The 22,092-nt window shown below is 43.3% G+C and overlaps 1 protein-coding gene across 1 annotated transcript in view; it reads left to right on the forward strand.

Annotated features, from left to right (window-relative positions):
* The window catches only part of LOC147665126 (early activation antigen CD69-like), a 73,732-nt gene that overhangs the window by 22,227 nt on the left and 29,413 nt on the right, over positions 1–22,092 (forward strand). Inside the window, exons 3-5 of the mRNA XM_086949757.1 lie at positions 1,723–1,773; positions 10,638–10,786; positions 12,147–12,250. Of these exons, the coding sequence (XP_086805883.1) occupies positions 1,723–1,773; positions 10,638–10,786; positions 12,147–12,250 (304 nt within the window). The remainder of the gene's footprint in view (positions 1–1,722; positions 1,774–10,637; positions 10,787–12,146; positions 12,251–22,092) is intronic.

A 22,092-nucleotide genomic window follows, 5' to 3' on the forward strand; every position in this document is an offset into this window, starting at 1 on the left:
TTCCTCTCCACTCGTGGCCTTCTAAAGTCCTACACCAGTCAAGCAGTAGATTATGAAGGGTGAGGTCCCCTGGACGATCCAAGATCAAGGAGAGTTCCCGACCCACTACCACCCAATAAGGCTTCAGAGCCGGGCACTCCCATGCCATATGGGAAAACCAGCTGCTGAATGGGTGTAGCGTGCGTATGCGGTCAGGGCGCAGGTGGAGGGGTGCTACAGGCGCTGGGGGGCTAGGTAGGTAGCATGCAGATAGTTACACTGAACCATTCGCATTTGCGCAGAAATTGCCGTGCCTGCCTAGCTCCATTCGCCTTCGCCCAGCTCCCAACACACACCTCCGATCTCCTCCTAGCGCGTTCAAGGCCATCTGGGGCATAGATAACCAACGACTGATAGATCCTTGGAATAGCTCCTTTACCTTGGCGCCCAAGGAAGATCTTGAGTACTGGCTCTTTAAAACGCCAAGAGCTTCTTTGCTGATTGGCAAGATTGTGTGCGAGCTTCTGTCGTAATGTGATCTTGTGAATGTGAAAAGTGACTCCATGGTTGGAGGAACCAATTGATAGATGAATATCTGGATGATTGAATGCATGGCTACCTAGATGCATGCATGAATGCTTGAATTATAACAGCAAAGGTGGATGGAAGGCTAGATGAAAGAGTGAGTGATTGCATGGATGGATGCAGACAAATTACAGCAGTTTTACAGACCAAAACTAAATATAGCAGTGGTGATACTATCATAAACGATAATGAGTACCAACAGAGGGTCATCTCAAGCTTTGCGTCTGAGCTGCGAAGAACAAACCAGTAAAAACTATTTCTAAAGCAGCAGCCTGACCTTTCTAGCCGCTTTCCTTTTAAACAAACCAATAAAAGCAAACGTTGACTGTTTCAGCAGATAACCGTAACCACCATTTGAAGAGACTAAGGGACTGATTTACAAGCCACTTGCGCCACTTTTGCGTAATTTTTAATATGGGAAATGTGACGCAAAAGTGGGGCAAGGAGCTTGTAAATCTGCCCCCAAGAGAGATAGACGGCGCGATTCACAAAGGTAAACTGGCATTTGTAGACACTTGGGTGTAACGCTCCACTTTTTTACTATTCACTGTTTAGGAGTGGAGATTTGCACCCAGGTGAAGTGGACTTGCATCTCTAAATCCACACCAAAGAGGGGGCGGAGCCTCCTACATCTGAATTTACAAGTGTAAGATTGCCATTAGTAACTTTCCATCCATTGGTGGAGATCTTAACCTCTTGGGCGGAGACTTTACTACAGGAAGATATAGGGACTTTCAATTAAGTTTATTATTTTTTAAATTAATTAAAACTATTTTAATGTATATTATGAAATACAAATAATCGGCCTAATGTGACACTGACAGACTACGTTAGAAAAAAAATTAAACATTGTTCCAAAATTCATTCTCTAATTGCATTCCTGACCGCTTCTGATAGAATCTGCATGTCTTTGGCACTCTCTTTCAAATATTTGCACCTAAATTTCTCTGATTAACATCGGTTAAACTGACAACATATTAACAGTAAATGTAGAAGGGTCTGTGCAGTTGGCACTCTAGAGGTTTGTAGACCTTGGATATTTTAATTGGATCTACCAATGGTGAGTTGATAAAACAAGTACCTTTGAATGTAAATCTTGTTGCATTAGAAATAACTCAAAGTATTTTATCTTGATGCATGTTTTCTTTGCTACCACAGTAAAGCAGAATGGACAAGAAAGGAGAAACTGCATCACAGACACTATTAGTAGTAAGTATCATAAATAATGCAAAATTGTATTGCAAAACAGCAGGTTCATTATTATGAAGATAAACACCCGGCAGAGAGTTCATTAAGTGTTGGCCTAGTGCTACTGTAAGGATTTCCACCCATCTCCAAAGACAGCCAAACATTCTCAAGAGACTTGGGGGCATATTACCAAGCAATAGCGATAATTATCGCTATTGCTTGGTTAGAGACAAAAATTTACAGCTGAGCTGCGGCGATTTTTACCGCAAATAAACCTTGGTATTACCAAGGTTTATCGCAAATGCGATAAAAATCGCCGCAATGCATGAATATCGCTGAAAAGTCAACGATATTCATGCATTACCGAGCTAATGCTCTTATCCATGTTATCCACCTCCCATTGGATAACATGGCTAAGAACTGCTCAGGGCAGGTGTTAGCTGTTGGAGATATTCACGCATAGCGCGAATATCTCCAAAAGTTGGTAATAGGAGATAGCGATGTTAGCGACTGTTTCCAGTCGCTAACATCTTGGCACACCCACTTTGCATGTCATTAGTGATCAAATATCACTGACATGCAAAGTGGGGCCCAAGATGGTCGCTATCTCCTACTAGCTGTCGCTAACTGGTGTTAGCGACAGCTAGGTAATAGGGAGATAATTTTATCTCCACTTTCTTGGCTTTTAAAGACAAAAAAGCAGAGATAAACCCCCTTGATAATATGCCCCTTGGCTATCAAGAATGGCAGCAGCAGAGTAGAGATGCCTAAGATGACAAAATAGGCTTTTCGTAGCCTACAATAAATGCATCTTTTTTAGCACATGGTCATAGAAGTAAAAGACAGACTTTCTGGTGAGATAAATTCAAACGTATAAAAATGATTAAAAACTCAGTTAGTTTAAAAAGGGGGTACTGCGTTTAATGGAGCCTGGAGGGTATGGAAGTCTGGCCAAATGACCCGGATGCAGACAATCTGCAACATCTAGTGAAATTTTGTTGAACTCTAAAATCATGACAAATTGTAATGGGCCACTGTTGTTTCAAGTCTATAGATGAAGTGGCCAGAGACCACAACTGGTAATGTTATGTTAATTTAGATTTATATAGCGCCAAATTACCGACAGGTCTCTTAGCGCTTGCTTTGGGAACCCGTCCCGGCTTTCCCTGCTAGATAACCCCTACTGGGAATCCCCAAGGTGAAGACCAGGCATCCCATCGCGGTGGGGCCGTAGTGGAGATTAGGCACGCTATTGCCCAGAGTTGCAGAGTGTGTACCCATGATTCGAGTAGGCACTGAGGCGAGAATTGTCAAGTCCGTGGACATTTTGAGCGCAAGACCCTGCCGCGTCGGGAATTGAACCCTGGTCCCGGGTCTGACCTCTGCATCAGGGTCTGCCTCCTCAAACCAGTGAGCCACACTTCTCCATAGACCTGTTCAAATGTTAAGTCATTTAAGAGGTGGTACTTTTGTGTAATCTCGGGGATTCCTGGCTTGGTAAGGTTACAAGCTGAGTGGTGAACACTGGGTCTCCATAGTGTAGGCAGGAGCCATGTACGTTTTGGGAGAGGTGCAGATGCAGACCGATGGAGCTGGCAGAGCCAAGGTATTCACTACCAGCTCTGGAGGGGAGTACTGCGCTGAGGTTAACTCCAAATGAACAAAAAAATATTGAGACATAAAAAATACTGTATTCAAAGTATTTCTAGCAAAAAATTTGATTTGAAAGGCTTTAAAAGTAAATTAACCAAACTATTGGGCCCGACCCCAGCGAACAGGTCAAGAACTTAGGGGTGTGGCTTGACCCCAAGCTCTCGTTCGAGCACCATACAAGGCAGGTGGCAGGCACATGTTTTGGAGTCTTGCGTGATCTCCGTAAGACACTGGACATGCTGCCCACTACAGCGAGGAAAACCATGGTCCATACCTTGGTAACCTCTAGGCTGGACTATGGAAATGTCCTTTACCTGGGTGCTAATGTCAACTGCATACAGAGGATGCAGCATATCCAAAACGCAGCGGCCCGCATGGTTCTGATGCTACCTAAGAGAGCCCCCTCCAGAAGGGCCCTAGCTGCCCTGCACTGGCTTCCAATCAAGGAGCGAATCCTGTTCAAGGCTCTATGTGTAAGCCATAGGATTCTACACAGGAAGGGGACCACTTATCTACATAACCTTCTGACCGCGTATTCCCCTTCACGCCAACTGAGATCCAGCGGATTGGGGCAGGTCAAAATTCCCTCTATCAGGAGGGCTAGAATGGACGGCCGCTCTTTCTGCTTCCTGGCAGCTCAGCAGTGGAACTAACTCCCAGTGCACCTTCAGCTGGAGGTTTCGGAGACGGTCTTCCGCAAGAACTTGAAAACGTTCCTTTTCCCCAATTAAAATCCTGCCCATGCCTCACTGAATAGCTTTGGGTGGCAGGGTCTGAATGGTGGTGGGAGGGCGTTGGCAGCCTGCCTCTTGGTGGACGATACCGTAGCGCGGGGACACACTAGCCTAGTGTAACCAGGCGCTTTACAAACTTGCATATTATTATTATTATTATTATTATTATTGCAAATATAATTAGAAAAAATTCCAAAACATTTCCTACAATAATATAGTGGGCAGAAAAATAGTATTGTTATAAAAGGAAATAGATGTAACATTATTATAGTTTGCTTTTTTAAATATAGTCTACTAATAATATCGAAAAATTATATAGAAATATTCTACAACAAATGCATTTTTTACTTAACAATCAATCTCTCTATGTACAATATCTTTAATATTTTCATTAAAAAACACTGATATGTTTAAAAAATATCTACATTTCATACTTTTAATTAAAGTCAGTCGGAAAGGCTTCAAACGGCATTCGGTTTGTCTGAATCCGATTCAGAGCCGGTGTTTTCGACTGACTCGTAAACATTTCCGACCAACCAATTACGAGTCGGTTCGGACTAGCATTCAGAGAAACTAAGTCAGTCGGAGCTGACTCATATGGCTCTATGGACTGTTTTTCCGACCGAGCAATTACAATATCAGATTTGGACACCCGTTCCGAATTGGTGTGTCCGACACGGTCCAACTGTTGAAATCTGACTTATAGGGTTATAGCAGGGCCCTCTTCACCCGGAGGCCTCTGGTTAGGGCCCATGGTGGTACCCATGGGTCCTCTCTTTCCACCCATTAACTGTGTGGCAGGCCCCATGGGATGCCCGCCACAGGGTGCAAGGTTTTCCGCAACCACCTCACTTTGCAATGGGAGCCTGTGTTGTCGGTCGGAACACAGGTTCCCACTGAAGTCAATGTGAGTCCAACCAAACCGTGTTCAGAAACATCATAATCTGTCAGTTGGTCAGCCTACCCGAATCCGATTCGGTCAGAAACCCTTCCGACACAGTCGGTCGGAATGCTTTACGACCTACATCGTAATGAGGCCCTTAATGTGTATACACTATTAACATTTTTTAAATAGCATCTTTTCAAATCATATAATGCTAAACTCACCCACAAACATTGATTAGATCACATAAAAGGAGAGGAGTTGGCCTAACGGCTAGGGCGGTCGACCTCGAATCTGGGGAACTGAGTTTGAGTCTCGGCAATTACGTTGAACATCCTGTGATTCTGGGCAAATCACTTAATCTCCCTGTGCCTAACAAAAAAAGTATGTATCCTCATGTAATGCAACTGGTGCTATGTAAAGCGCTCTGATACCCGATTAAGGTCAAGTTCGCGCTATATAAAACTCTATAAAAAACAAAAAAAGTTGGTGAAATTAACTATTGCAACTCTAGTCCCACAAACATTAGTGAAAGTACATGCATTGAGATGAAGGAGAATGTATTCTTTTAAATCCAAGCCAATGAACACTGGGGAAGGTGCATAAACCTCTGGGGGTCAGACTAATTGTTTTACCACCAGTCCCACAAATATATGGAAGCCCCCTCCCAATATTGGGGAAAGTGCAGATATTTTGGGATAGAGGGTAGGAATAACTATTCTAACTTTCAGCTCCACAAACATTAGGGAAAGTCAATGTATTTGGGGGAGAGGCAAATGTACTATTCTAACTCCAGTCCTGCAAATATTGGGGAAAGATCATATTTTTGGGGGGATGGGTTGGTTTACCTATTTTAACTGCAGTTCTAAAAACATTGGGGAAAGGGCATATATAAAGTAGTCAGGTGTAAGGTTCTATCTCCAGTGCCATAAACACCAGCAAAAGTCTATATATTTGGGGGTAGGGAATGTGGGGGCAGATATATTATATAACACTAGTCCTACGCATCGTAAGTAAAGTTCATATATTTTCTTGGGAGTTTGGAAAGAGGAAATTTACTGTTTACACCACCTCAACCATTATTTCAGAAAGTACAGCTGTTGGTGGGGGGTGTTACAATTTATTGTCTTAATTCCAAGTACAATTTTTTTGTTTGGTAAATAAGAAAGTATATAAAAATCAATATTTTAAAACGCTAATTTTTTAGTTATATAATAAACAATTATTTTAAATATATTGAATTTTAGAGTAGAATGTAATTTAATGCAATTGTTTTTATATTTTTAACAAACCATTACTTATGTTCATCTCAACGATATATATCACCTAAAATAGTAAACCCAATTATATTTTTTAATTATTTTTCTTTAGTAAATAAAAAGTAATAAAATTATATTCACCCAATACCTACATAAATTATTGTTCCTTATAATAGAGAACAGCCGCCATAATGCTTATAATGTAATTGTAAGAATATTAACTAACAAGATTCTAAACTAAGTTATATTTATAGCTAAAAAACTGCCCATCCAATACCTGAACAAACCCCAATGCCTGAAAAAGTAAAATATACAAACATTGCACATCTATACAAATAATCATTTTATATGTTAAATAAAACAATCAGACCTAATGGAAATAAATAAGACCCAGCATGAACACCAAAATGTTGATTATGTTAATGTAGAGGTTTCCGCTTCTGGGTGCTCTTTAGAACTTACCTTCCTTCCTCTGATCTCTGCCTCATCAGTATCCGGTGTTTCTCTGCAACAGAGCCCAGAAGACAGGTTGTACAGTTTTATTTTTGGAAAAATTGCTTGCAGCCATCTTGGAATGATTTTTTTTCCCTCTCTCAACATCCTCTTCGCTCAAACAGCCAACATTTAGTCCGCATTTTGTTTTGATTGGATCCCTTTAGAATAGAGAAAGCAATCTGGTGGGACTCTCATTCATTCCGTTCTGTTTGTTTCATTTTTTTGGTACTTACTGTTATAAAGGCGGTGGTAAAGCCCTTTTTTATTGCAGCTTGTTGCTTGCTCTAGATGAATTTTCCTTTCTTGTTCACTTCAGTTACTACTCCTGTCCAGACCATTTTGCTGTGTCTCAATCCTCAGGAGGTTTTTAGATTTTTCTGTTTTGTGCTTCGAAGTAGTTTACGCTTTCTTCAGTATGCTTCTTTCATTGTCTTTGATTCGGTCCCCATTCTGGAATTAGAGCTTAAGAAAGAAAACAGTGTCATTTTGAAGACAGCACTTGGTAAAAATCCCTCTAGAATACAAATTTGTGCCAGCTCTTCCTTTTTCTGAATTCAGTATCTGTTTTGGGTTATATATGGTGTTTTAGTTTCTTGAGTGGCATATCTCATTCTTCTATATCGGTCTTTGCAAAGCGATTGCTTTTGTAGTGCGGACCTGCTTTGCCAACCACAAAGTGTGGTATGTTTTATTTCATCAGGTTTGAACTCAGTTGGAAAAAGCAATTACGGATCCTTACGGATCCTTTTTTGGGAAAAGTGATAGAGCGCTGTGCCATATACGACTCCACCTGATGGTAGAACAAACAGTCTTTCAAGGCTATTGATCGCGGTCTAACATTGGCTGCAATCCACATGCTGCGGTGCAGATTGGCAGGTTGCATCTGGCAGATGATGGGAGCACTGCTAGTCCTGCACTGAAAGACGGGTAGTCTTTCTCAAACCCTCATTGGCCTGAGATTGTGTCGATCACAAGATTCTCATTTCTATCTTGCGAGAGAAGATGGGTGTTGGGAGTGGGACTGCCCTGTGAGTGGGTCTCCTCTCATGTCTTATTATTTGATCTATATATTATTGCGCCTATCTAGCAGCGTCGTCAATGCAGCACCTCATACAGAACAAGAAATACAGTAACAAAGCGAGAACCTTTAACAGATGGTCCGAGATAAGATTGTGTTTGACATAGACTTTGAGTAGACAGGCTTTCAAGTTTTTCTGGAAGTGGAACAGTTGGGTTTAAGTCTGAGATCTTCATGGAATTGATTCCAGAGTCTTGTAGCTTGACAAGGGAATATGCTTTGAATATCTTTTGTTTTCTGGGTTTCAAGGAGTAGGTATGATTATTATATGGAGATTCTTTTCCCTCCTGTGGTGCGGAGGTTCCCTTTTAAACAGTTGCTGCTTCCAACAGGTAATGACCCATTCATCCAATGTCCCATGGGGCTTCATCCCATCACTTTCGATGCTCAGTTCAAACAGAAAGGAACAGGGTCTCTTGACCTGTGAGCTCAGTGTGCCTTTGTACTTTAGACATATCACAGCCACTTATCTGAGGGTTTCCTACATAAAGAGCATCTGGTGTTACAGACACACTCTGTTGCATTCTAGATTTGATGTCCAGGCAGTTCCTTAAGTTTAGCCTGTCAATGAGTCCATTGGTTTGTGGATTATGGAACAGTTTAGCAGGTTCTCCTAAAGCATCTAACAAATGCTGGATGTATTCTCTTCCTGGCATGTTCTGCCCTACCTTATTCATTTGGTTGGAAGCAGTCAACTACAAGCTTTGGCTCTCGTAGCAAATAGCATCTAGTGTACTTTAGAATGACTCCTGGACAACTATTCAATCTTTTATTTTTGTTGTTACAGCCGGCTGCAAGACACTCTGTGATTGCAGGGTTCCCTGAATCCTTTCTTGCACCCCTGGGAGGGCGAGCCTCCGGGTGCTATCTGATTAATACCTGCTCCCAAGGAGATTCAGCCACATTTTTTACATTCTCGCATCAACTAGAGCAGGGGTGTCCATTGTTGGTCTACAAGGGCGTGAGCCACACACATTTATAGGATATCCTAATGAGCTACATTTAAATTCATTTAAGCTGCTGATAATGAACCACTTTAGGGGATGGGTATCCAGAAAGTCGGGCACAGTTGCTGCTATTGTTGCATGTGTCTTCCATAGAGGCACTTGTGTCTTTTAAAGTACGCTGATGTTTCACACGATACCCGTTTGCCAAGAAAACGCAAAACCTTGCAAGACCTAACTAACAATCTGGGGCCCTATTATAGAAGGTGTCCCGGCAGGCGCAACTCGCATTTGCGACTGCTTTGCGTGCCCCCAGGGCACTTTGTTATTATAGAAGAGGAAGCAGACACTTGAGCGCCCCCTTCTATAATACTGATAGCACTGGTGAACTTAAAGCGGCAGCTCTATCAACAGATGGTGTTCCCTCATTTGCATAGGAGCTTGCCCTATGCAAATGAGGGAATTCCTTTGACTCTGCATCCACACCTTATCACAGACGCGAGCACAGAGTCAAAGACGCACTTATAGTGTGCCCCTGAGAGCAGCTGCCGAGGGTAAATGGGGTTCCATGGACCCGCCAGACAACCCCTTGCAGGCGGGTGCAGTCATTGACTGCTCCCGCCTGCAAGGGGATCGCTAATCCCCTTTTGAAACTGCACTATGAAAACAGGCGCAGCTGCTCCGTGTTTTCACATGAATGGGCTGCCCTGGGGGCAGCCCGAGTTCACGGCTGCCCTGGGGGCTGCGAGTTCACCATAATGGGGCGCATAGGCATTGTTTGCACTGACAATGCTAAAACTTAATATGGTCCAAGGAGTAAGTTCTGAATTTAAAACAGGCAAAAACCAAAGCTTATCATAGCTGCAGCAGCAAACTGAAGTAAATCATCAGTTGAACGGAAAGTCATGCAGTTTGTGTTACGAAAAATACAAAACCACAGTAGATGTGCCTATAGGTTGCGTGTGATATGTCCATTTTCTAGTTTTGTTAGACGTATGGAGGGTTTGTTTCAGCCGTTTTCCTGTGTAGAGCTCTGGTGCCTTTGGGTAATGTTCACACTGAAAGTAACCTTAACCCCTTCGCTGCTTTTGTCGGCCAACGGCCGTCACGAGCACTCCCGCTGTAGTGCTGCACACGTCCATTGGCCGGCGTGGCCCGCCTCTTAATTAAACCGCCACACCGCGGCGGAATTCGCGCTGTGTTTAACATTATATATTAATTGAATACGTTTGTAGATTCACACAAATGCTTGTGAATCCCTAAATATCTGTTGTAGTATTTCAAGGGTGATGTGTGGTCTAGTGGCTGAGCTGTTGACATCGGAACCTCGTGACCTGCAATTCCAATCAGGTTTCTAGCTATAAACTATAGCTATTTAAAAGCTATTGCTATTATTATATGCATTTCATTACAAAAAAAATCTTTCTTTCTTGTGGGGAGCTTTTAAGCCATTTGGCTATACTTAAAAGAAATATAGGTCAAGGGAACATATCCTCCTATGTTTGGTTTGCACAAACATATTTTGGTGAAAAGTGACAGTTTAGGGTGGAAAACATTATTCAGTTGGACCTTATAAGAGACGGCTTCCTTCCTACTGCTCTGAGTTTAAAAGTGAACATTACTTTTACACTTTTACCTCCCATTATAGCTCCTCTGAAGGGTTGCAGCTGCCTGTCCACAGACCTACCCAGCATGCACTTCTTCAGTGTGCCCCAGGCTCCTCTCTAAAAGGAAATGGTGCACAGAGGAGGGTTTCTTACATCAATCTTTCCACTGTTAGATGACTGAGAACAATGGACGTTTTTTATGGTCCTGATCTACTTTTGTGTCTCCTCTGAGGACTGGACCCCCCCTGCCCGCGTCAGTGGATGTGGTATGAAGGAAGGTGCTACCTGTTTTCCAACGAGACCAAGTCCTGGGATGCAAGTCACGCGTTCTGCGCTTCGCAAAACGCAAATATGTCTACGATAGCAACTCTACAGGACAAGGTAGGATGATGATGGATGCCGGTGTGTGGCAGTAAGATATGTATGTGTTACCCACAGGGTATATCATGATGTTTTTATCTTTAAAAATTACCCCCGTTGGGGAAACCCCATCACCTGCAGCAATGAACTTATATGGACTTCTTGTCTTCCCATTCCCACCCTGGAAATGGATTTATTCCTGAACTTGACTTAGTGAATATCCAACTGTTTTCTAGATAGTACTGGGTGGTGGAGAGGTTTTTAAGTACCCACAACCTCTGGGAGTAGATTTACACATGCAGAATTCTGGGATAATATAGTGCAGGAGTGTATCTCTATAGTGTTAATTGTCTTTATCTGAGTTGGAAAAGTGAATTTGCCCTTTAAATTGAACTTACACATGCAAATGTTCTTGTGAATCAGCCCACAAAAATGAACTATTAATTAGCACATACCCAAGAACAGGTGATATTGGCGAACGCTTGTGGTATCATCCCACAAGGCCTGAGTAAACATTGACACATCATCGCTCATGTGGGTGTTTCTGGACATTTCCTGGTAGAAAAGAATTAGGGGCATATTATCAAGAAGGGCGTTAAAATCATTGCCGCTTTAGCAGCAAGAAACTGCCGCTAAAGCGGCGATAATGGGCTTGCTAATATGCCCTTGAGAATTCCAATAGAAGCCCATGTTCACACCAGAACATGAACTTCTATGGGAATTTACAAGGGCATATTATCAAGCCCATTATCGCCGCTTTAGCGGCAGTTTCTTGCTGCTAAAGCGGCGATGATTTTAACGCTGTTTCTTGATAATTTGCCCCTTAGTGTTTTTTAAACTCACCCTTTTTGCCTCTCTTTACTATGAATCTGTAGAGTTGGTTGTTGACTCCCTGTATCAGACTATCGAAAGAATACTAGCATTTCTTAAAACATCCAAAAAAAACTATGTTGAAAGAGAAAACATCCAAGATAATAAAAATGAAAATAGTTGATCCGTGAACTCTCAAAATGTTACAAAGATTGTTAAAGCTGCAGCAGATGAAAAAAACATAAAGGCCTGTATGTGATAAAACATTTCTTGGTTGTGCAGGAGGCAGTACAGGAGGCTGGAGACTGAGTCTCACCGCCTGAAGGTGGAGTCTTCAGACTCTAAACACTGTTGGGACCCTCTATGGATGCCCTAGAAGGAGCATTTAAATGGTGGCTTCATGATCATAGAAAGTATCACCCCTCTAGATCTGTGTTGAAAGGAGAGTTTTCTTGTGATTTAAAGACCTGTATCTCTCGCCTGTCAAGACTGTTGGCTGTATCAATACTCTATTCTGCTGCCATTGTGTTGAGTAACCACCGTCATTAACCAGTCTGATCTTCGGTTGCAGGCCATCGTTACCCGTTTAAAAGACTCTAAATATTATTGGGTTGGACTTCGGAATAAGGACGGGGAATGGAGATGGCAGGACGGCTCTTGTTTAAGGACCGACATGTAAGATTCCTTTGTTGATCTTTCCTGTAAAGCTAACAAGAGTAACCTTTCTAGTCCTCTTCAGGTCACTATCACTCCATAGCCAATGACCTGTATTCAAATAACCCTACCCCTCTTTAACTGAGTGCCAACGTCAGTAGTCAACACTTTCCGGCAAGTTCAGCAATTTACATAGATGCTCATTACGTAGACGTTGGACTAGAATACACTCCAACTAGGATATAGGTTGGAACCCTCAGTAAGCTTTGGAGTTATTCTTTTTTGAAAATCCAAAAGTAGATTGTGCGGGTCCTGTGGTGGTTCCCTGCATATTTTGTTTGGTAAACACTGTGTTGTGCTTACATATGCTTGTTTAAGGTTCCAATTAGAACCTTTATGTGTTGTCATGGTGCTCTGTGGTGCCTGTTCTGAAACGAGTCAGTTGGTGCCTCTCTTCTGTGCTGAGAGGAGCGGTGGCTTGTTTTACCCACAAATAAAGTCAGAAAACTATATTGCCGTGTCCTGTGGTGAAAAGCTAGGTTGGAGGACACAACACTATTTTTTGCGACGAGGTGATTTGTTAGAGGAATTGAGGGATGCTCAATGGTTTTCCAAGATTGATTTAGCATCCGCATACCATCAAATCTTGTTGGAGGATGAATCGCGTCATTACACTGCTTTTAATTCACCTTTTGGATCCTTCCACTTTTGTAGGATGCTGTTTGGCCTCGCATCCGCGGCTTCAGTGTTCCAAAGGGTCATGCAGTCTGTGCTACGAGATTTGAAGGGCGTTGTCATCTTCCAAGATGACGTACTTATTTTTGCAAAACATTTAGAGGAGCATGATAAGATTTTGAAGTCTGTGCTTGGCATCTTTGAGGAAAAAGGAATTGTTGTAAAGAACAATAAGTGTGAGTTCTGGAAAAGAGAGATAGAGTTTTTAGGACATCTAGTGTCTTCTGATGGGGTAAGTCCCAGACCTGGTTTGGTGAGAGCTGTTGTTGAGTGTCCTTGCCCCAAAAATAAGGCTGAGTTACGTTCCTTTTTGGGGTTGTGTGAGTTTTACTCGCGTTTCATTCCTGACTATGCCAGCAAGAGGAAAGTACTTTCCAATATGCTGAGGACAAATGTCTCATTTATATGGGATCCTAACTGTCAGGAGACTTTTGAGTTGGTTAAATCTGAAATGGTTAATACCAAAACACTCAGAGCATATGATCCGGCAATTCCTTGTACTATCACCGTTGACGCTAGTAATTATGGTCTAGGGGCAGTGCTTACACAATCTGCAGGTGTGAATGATGCTTCTATTAGCTATGCGAATAAAAAGGTTGTGCCGGGGCTTGAAGATTTAAATGTTTCTGCTTTGGAATAATTCCAATAAAATCACATTAATTAGTGCAGAGCGTATTTATTGGCACATCAAGTGAACAGCCAACACGTGTTTCACCCCTAATCGGCCAGCAGGCCTGGGGCTTCTTCAGGGCAATATTGATATAATTATATAATTCCGGCTTGTAGCGTGGTCGACTTGCTATCCGATTCGACACAGGAGAAACCAGGCATTGCGCCGTGACTATTAGATTAATCGTTTATCTTTATGACCACACTACAAGCCGGAATTATATAATTATATCCATATTGCCCTGAAGAAGCCCCAGGCCTGCTGGGATAATTATATCAATGTGATTTTATTGGAATTATTTCAAAGAAGAAACATTTAAATCTTCAAGCCCCAGCACAACCTTTTTATTCTCTATCTAAACAAGGGGGTAAGGGGTGTCCCCCTGCTGAGGGCTGAAGCGCTAACAGATTGGAAGCTCATTAAACTGGCTAGTAAGGGCTTGTGATCTTGTTACCCCTTCAACCTGGGCTACTATTAGCTATGCCTCTAGAGTTCTGAGAGATCCTGAGTTGAACTATTCTGTGATAGAAAAGGAGCTTTTGGCATGTTATTGGGCATGTGAAAAATTCAGAACATACATTTTGGCAGGAAGTTTGTCATACAAACTGATCATAAACCTCTGCTATACATCTTGGGGGGAGAACGTCTCCAGTATGCCACGCCTCGCATTGCACGGTTAAACACCAAACTCCTGCAGTACGATTTTACTGTTAAGCACATTCCTGGAAAGCAGAATGTAAGGGCTGACATGTTGTCAAGAATACCCTTAAGTGAGGATGATACTGTGGATGTTGAGGAAGACAGGGACGATTGTTTTATTGCAGCTGTGGATGCTGTTGAAAGCAAATCTTGCAGTGAGATTGAATGGAAGGAAGCGTTGAGTCAAGATTCCAGTCTTGCTGAAGTTAAAGAATACATTGTGAAAGGTTGACCCAGGGAGAGAAGTGTGTCCCTGGCTATCCAGTCTTTTTGGAAAATGGCAGAAGAGTTGTCCATTGAAGACGGAGTAGTCATGAGAGATGGTAGATGTGTGCCTCCTCTGAATGTCCGTACTAAATTGGTTGACTGTGCACATGATGGCCATCTGGGGGCAACCATGACTAAAAGGCGGGTCAGGCTGCATTATTGGTGACCCTCAATGGAAAAGGATATAGAGGCGAGGGTCAAGGAATATGTAGTTTGTAGTGGCGCAGAAAAGGGGTTGAAAGTTGTTACTCCTCCCCTTCAGCCCATTCCCTTCCCCACGAAGACATGGCTTAAAGTGGGCGGCATTGACATGGTTGGCCCTTTCAATTTTCTACCACACAACATACGGTTTGCATTTGTCCTTATGGATTTCCATAGCAAGTGGCCTGAAGTCAAGTTCTGCTCCTCTCCCACAGCTGGTAATGCTATCCTGTTTCTATAAGAGATTTTCATGCGGGAGGGGTTCCCGGAGGCCCTTGTCTCGGACAATGGGGTGCAGTTTGTCAATCAGGAAATGAGTGTGTTCTTGAGTGAATCTGGTGTGTAGCATCTTAGGAGCTCTGTTGGAAACCCTCAAACCAATGGTTTGGTAGAGAGGATGAACAGAGTGGTGGTAGAATGCATCAAGTGGGCAAAGAGTCATTGTTAGGACGTTGAGGGTGCGGTTCGATCTATGCTCTGGTTTTACCGCACTACGCCACATTCCCTAACCAAGGTGGCGCCTTTCATATCCCTCAAAGGTAGAGTACCCACTTCTGCACATTAACCTGCTTGGCTGCTAAGAACTGTTTGTGATAAAGTATCATGTTGGGTTGACAATGATGCGTTGGAAACTCGAGTTAAAACTGTACAAAAGAAGATGTCTGATAGGTACAATCAAAAAAAGTCTGTTAAAACAGCCAACATCTCTCCTGGGGATTTGGTTCACATCAAGAGCTCCAACTTTGTTAAAAAAAAGTTGGCAGGTGAGGAAAATCGAATTTTATATGACCAGGTATGTCCCCTATCGTGTACCCCAACGTCCCATGTATGTGCATGACCTCCGTGCATTTTCCCTCCATGGCCGAAAATGAAGACGCAAATGCATTTGCGTCCAACGTTAACATGTTATCTACCAAGTTCTCCAAGAAAGCAACATTAATTTGGTTTCTAAACCTATGTTGCCAACGTCTTTACATGGTGCACTTTAACGCGAAGCCATGTTTTCCTGGCTCTGCCGAGCTAGGCCCTGAATTGAGGCTCCGAAGTCTCTTCTGTCTCTGAAAGCTGCCATTCAAGGTATGCATCCCTGACCTCTGCCTTACTTCCTGCCCAGCGATGCGGTGCCCGGCTCGGCCTGGCCTGCTTGCCTGCCAAGACAGTATTTTGCCTACAGTTATCTGTTCAGCCTCCTCGAAAACACATTCCAGTCTAGTGAAATAGGTAAACATCTCCCCAGCTGCAGAGTAAAAGGCCCGGCCTTCCTGTCTCCTTGCAAGCAATTTACAGCACCCGTTACCATGGTAGGCCCATGGCCCCCGCGCATTGTACCAAGACACGTATGCACTCCCTAGCATTCAGTGATGTATGGCACCTGCCCGAGAGACCTTTTACTTCAGACAACACATCCTCCAAACATGAGATATCAGATAGGTTATAGGTATAGGTCGTTCTGACATCCCAGACACCGAGACTCTTCTACTAGAGCTAAAGTCAAGTCCCCCAGCTCTCCCCAGTTACACGTCCTCTCCACGTCATGCCAGTTGCGCGCGCATATAGAATAAAGGTTTCTGCTGACCCTGCAGAATCCTCCTATGCATCCACCCACTTATGACCCTTCTTGTGACGTTTTCTAGCACACACCTCCGTGTACGCCTATTACACGCCTTCTTTTACGCCCATATGTTCTTATCTGCTCCTTTTCACTTGTCACGCCTACTGTATTCAATGCAATTATACTGTTTTACTATATATAATGTGTGATGTTAATAAAATGTTGAATGTCCCTTCCTGAACCTTCTTGGTGATGGAACTAGATGTCCTGCTTCTCGAGATGCATAATTAAAGCCCGTATGACTCAGATACCACGGACTCTGCCTCTCATTTTATTGAGCTATCCTTTATTGTCATTTAATGTATAGAAAAATAGTCCGGTAAATTTTATTTACCACATAATCTGGCGCCCGAACAGGGACCCCTCCCCCTTCCCCACGCGCTGGCGATGTAACGCAGGCCTGACCCCTTCTACAGTCGTGACGGATCCTGTGCACACCTGCAGGTTTTCCTGCTAACTCCCTCAGGCCCACGGAGGAGACGGAGACTGCGGTCCAGCATCCAGACGAGGCGGTGAGGAATGCGGAGAGTCCCGACCAGAGCCCGAGCCGAGAGAGCAAGGTCCGAGGTATCCAGAGGCCCACCTGTTCTGAAGCGCATGCGTGGTAGACGCCGTAGCAGTCCAGTCCAGTCCAGTATCGAGTTTCCGAGGCCTTCAGTTTTGCTTCTCGGTGAGTACCGTTGTTGGGAACGCATCTAGACGGGTTCATTTATTTGTGCCCGGTCAAGACGGGTCTGGGTAGACAGACTCGGTCCAGACGTGTCCACTTAGGTGGATGCGGTATGACGTGTCTCTTTATGGGACCGGTATGTCTGTACTGTCTTAGCAGTACATCTAGTGATTCAGAATTCTAGTATTGTTTTCTTGAGATTTTCAGTATTGTATTTTATGTACCAGGTAGTATCTGTTCGAAATGTTTTAATGTGGTTTTATGTCGTGGTATGAATGATTGTTTGCAATTCTATACTGTGTTTATTGTGTTCACGTTCAAGTAAGCGCCAAGATGCCGCTGTTCTCGAAATTACGTCAGATAGGAACTAGGAAAGGGATACTCGAGGAAGCAGTTCCCGTCCCGCCTAGGGACACTCCCGGACATTTTATGTACCATAAGCATGGCTTAGATGCCATACTGTACTTAGACTTATGGGTCGAGTATACTAAAGATCTGGAAGAGAAATATAGATGGCCTGTTTCAGGGACATGGGATGCTGAATGCATCATGAGAGTAGAGGAAGCACTATGGAAAAAGAAAGCCAGACAATCCCAGAAAGATGCTATAGAATTATGGCGTAAAGAAGCGCATAGAAGAACAGAGAAAGAAATTAGAAAAGCAGAGAAAAGTAGAGAAGAATCAGAAAAAGCCTGAGAAAAAGAATTACTAGAAGAAGGTGAACGAGTTAGAGCAGAACAATTAGACCGACAAAGAAATGCCCTTATTCAAGGCATGTATCCTCTTCTCGCCGAGGGCCTGCCCAAGGCGACCCCGGAAGTACCCAGTAATTTACAGCCACCATTGGTTCCAACTAAACTCCGTCATAAACAGACCGCAGCCGATATTTTTCTTTCATCTTACTTAGATGACAATGTTCCAGACTATGCAATCAGAACCCCGACTGTTAATCCTCACATTCCTGTTCAAGACTCGGTTGCGCCCACTGTTTCTCCTGTTACTGGTCCTGTCACAGGTCCTGCCACTGGTCCTGTCAATCCCGTCAATCCTTTTCATACGCCCCCACCTGCAACCCAGGGCCAACCGACATTACCTGTACCTATTTTTCCGGTTCCACCTCCACTGACATTACCACCAGCACAGCCAGTAATTGTCGATGATCAAGCAGCAGGAGGGGCAGTAGGAGGTCTCCCTATCACCCCGCCTCAAGTTAAACGAACCACACTCAGAGAAGCAGCATTACAACGTACACCGAAAGTAACTACGTACACAGCCCTTAAACAGTTCCTTACTGATTGCATATATGATCCGATACCAGGCGAAGATCAGATGATATTACATTCAATACGTATACGACGTGTTACGAATTATTTGACTCTTTTTCCAGACATGAAGCAACATCTAGACAACATATATCATTTTATTAGAACAGGAGAGAAACCAGAAAGTATTCACGAAGCCATGGCACACAGGAAAGTGGAGATTCAAACTATGATCTTACAGTTTTTAATAAATTGTTTGATAAGGGAACAAGACCAGCCAGGTAAAGATAAAAACGAGATGAAAACTCTGTTAAAATGGAGTGACAACATAGCCGATGGTAAACATAGTAAACAAAGTTGTATAGAATCTATGTACAGAAGGATCCGTAAAGAAATTATAGAAATACACGCAAGGGAAAAAGAAGCAAAAGAAGCCGAGAGAGGTGATGGTTAAGTCTCAGAAGACAGTGATATAGAAGCCGAGGACCCAGACAGAATAGCCTATGTAGGTAGGGCGAACCCCTTTTACAGACCCATACGCCCAGAATGCAAGAAACGTTTTCTTCCTCCCATACCAGAACAATGTTCTCTTGAGCATTTATTCCAAGCTACCGATAAAGTATTGAAACATCGATTAGGTTACAGTGAACTTAGTACCATGCGAGAACAAGAACTAGCCCGGTCAGCAGTCCAATGGGCCGGCAATTCTAGAGTATATCAAGATGACGTAGTAGCCCAAACGTTTCTGAATCTTTCCCCAGACGAACAGCGATTAGCTGGTATGTACATGATCCAGCACCTCATTACACTGTATGAAAGTCAGCATTCTGATCCAGGTCCCCTACATAATGTATTGGAAGAGTTACTACTAAAAAGATGGAGAGGCCTAGGTACCGATTTAATTAATGTCATTCTAGAACAGAGCCACAAGTACAGAACTTTCCTGACTCCACATTTTGTTCCCATTCCACCCCCAGTAAGGAAAACATTTTACATAGACAGACAGAATCCTTTACGAGAAGTACACCCTGTTCAGACAACGGGGGGTACACTTCAACGAGTATTTGTTTACACCCCCATAACGAAAATGGAATTATTGGAAATGAAAAAATTAGTACCGTGCCATGATAAAGACCCGGCAGGGTTCCACCGCGAATTAAAAGACATGCTCCGCATGGGAGAGTATACATATCCCAATATACTTAAAATGTTAAAAGTACTGTTGCCCGCTGGCATTTACGAGAAACTGAAAGAGAAAGAATGGGAGGTGGGAGAGAAAAAGATTGAATGGGCAGCATTAGAAAACGAAGAAGATACACGAGTCCCTGGTACTGGTCTCGGGGCCCTAGCCAAAGCATTGCCCGAGTTATTAGTACAGGCTTTGCCAAGATTACTAGCAACTAAAAAGGAAGACTGGGATGCGATCTCAGCCTGCAAACAGAAACAAGATGAAGACACTAGTGATTTTTATTCCAGATTCGAGAAATGTTTCATTATTAATAGCGGTCTGAAAACAAGTAGTGAATCCTATCCATATCTTTTTGTGACCAAATTAGTAGAGAATTCCTTACCACAGGTTAAAAATAGAGTTCTGAAAGTCGAAAGTACATGGCAAGCTAATACTCCTTCCCAAATGTTACAGATGTTACAGTATCACCAGAACAGAATCAGAGAAGAACACGAACATGAACAGAGACGTATTAAAGACACGAAAATGAAAGTACTAGTTGCCCAGTCCGTTCCAAGTGACAGCCAGAAGAGGGGTACTACCCAGACTAGTCATTCTGCAGCTCCCGTTAAAGGGAATTGCAATTATTGTAAGCAGCCAGGTCACTATATAAATTAATGTACCGTTCTGAAATACAATATTGCTACAGGCAGGACGAAAGAAAGACCGCGTCCTCCTAGACAAGATCAGGTTCCGCAAAACATTCCACAGAACACACGATCTCCTCAGAACCCACAACAGACAGTAGCGGTACCCCAACCCCAGCCCATAGCTGCAACTCAACATGTCACACAGCAAATGTACCAGTATGCCCAGTCAGATTATCCCGAATATCAGCAGTACTCATGAAACTGCCTAGAGAGGGAGGTTGGCTTGCCCCTTATTGAGGTTCCTGTAGATCAAGAGGGTCCCTATGTACATAGTCAGGTATTAGGGAAAGACAGAAAATTTTTGATTGACACAGGGGCGAGCTGAACTACCATCAGTCATGACGAGGTTCCAGGGGCACCCCTCTCAGGCTCACAGAATGTTTCCCTGGGATTTTCAGGAAAGCCTATTGTTAACGAAGTGTCAAAGCCAGTTTCCCTAGAAGTTGGTCCGTTATCCCGTACTACAGACTTGTTACTTACGAAATCATGTCCAGAAAACTTGCTTGGTATTAAAACATTGAAAGCACTGGGAGCAGTGATTTGTTGTTCTCCTGAAGGAGTGAGATTATTTTTACGTGATTTTAAAGGTCATTATGTGTTAAGAGATTTTGATCCACGATTGCAGAATGTACCACAGCATTTATGGGCACAAGGTCCGACTGATGTAGGTTGCATGCATATTACACCATATCGTGTTACGCTCAAGCAAGGTGTTGTACTACCCCGAATCCGACAATACAAATTGCCACCTGAGGCTGTAGCAGCCTTGTTGAAAATTATTGACGAGCTCATTGTTCAAGGAGTGGTTGTAGAAACTGACTCCAATGTATGTAATTCTCCAATCATCCCGATTCTTAAACGAACTGACCCAAATGCACCTCCAGTCTACAGACTGGTGATCGACCTTCGAGAATTAAATAAATGCATCATACCCCAGTACCCGGTAGTCCCAGACATTTCTTCCCTATTGACTGCCATTGACTCCGAAGCAGCGTTCTTTACTGTAATTGATCTCAAGAACGCCTTCTTTAGTGTCCCCATTCATCCGGAAAGCCAGTACCTTTTCGGATTCTGTTTAAATGGCCGTAGCTTCAAATTTGCACGTGCACCTCAAGGGTTCACAGAAAGTCCTAGTATTTACAGTCAAGCACTGAAACGACAACTAGACAGTATTCACATGCCAACTGACACTGCCCTGCTCCAGTACGTCGATGATCTATTGATCACTGCCCGTACAGAACGTGACTGTGAACGTGCATCACTGACAGTCTTGTATTTTCTAGCCGAAAAGGGGCATAAAGTATCCCCTTCGAAGCTCCAATTCTGTGCCCAGCAAGTGGTTTACTTAGGTCACTTGCTGTCCAAGAGGGGGAGGCAGCTGACACCTGACCGTATCCAGTTAATTGCACATTTGCCACAACCCAAGACACAAAAGGAAGTACGGGCCTTTATTGGCCTTACTTCTTACTGTAGACAATGGATTCCCCAGTATGCATATCTAGCCAAGCCACTCATACAGTTGACAACACAGGAGGCAGCGACATCGACTGTCCTCCCTTGGACTCAGGAAAATACACTTGCTTTTGACGAACTCAAGAAAGCCCTATGTCAAGCACCTGTTTTAGCGACACCATGTTACAACAAACCTTTTACACTTTTTGTCACTGAACGCGACGGCACAGCGTTGTCTGTGCTCACACAAGATCAAGCTGGAAAACACAAGCCCTGTGCTTATTTTTCTAGTACATTGGATCCAGTAGCCCAGGCTCTGCCTGCGTGCCTCAAGTCAGTTGCAGCCACAGCTCTAGCTATCAGACAAAGTGATTCCATAGTATTAGGACATCCTCTGACAGTACATGTTCCACACTC

The sequence above is a fragment of the Lissotriton vulgaris genome, unplaced genomic scaffold (genome assembly GCF_964263255.1).
Source record: "Lissotriton vulgaris unplaced genomic scaffold, aLisVul1.2 SCAFFOLD_668, whole genome shotgun sequence".
Lineage (NCBI taxonomy): Eukaryota > Metazoa > Chordata > Amphibia > Caudata > Salamandridae > Lissotriton > Lissotriton vulgaris.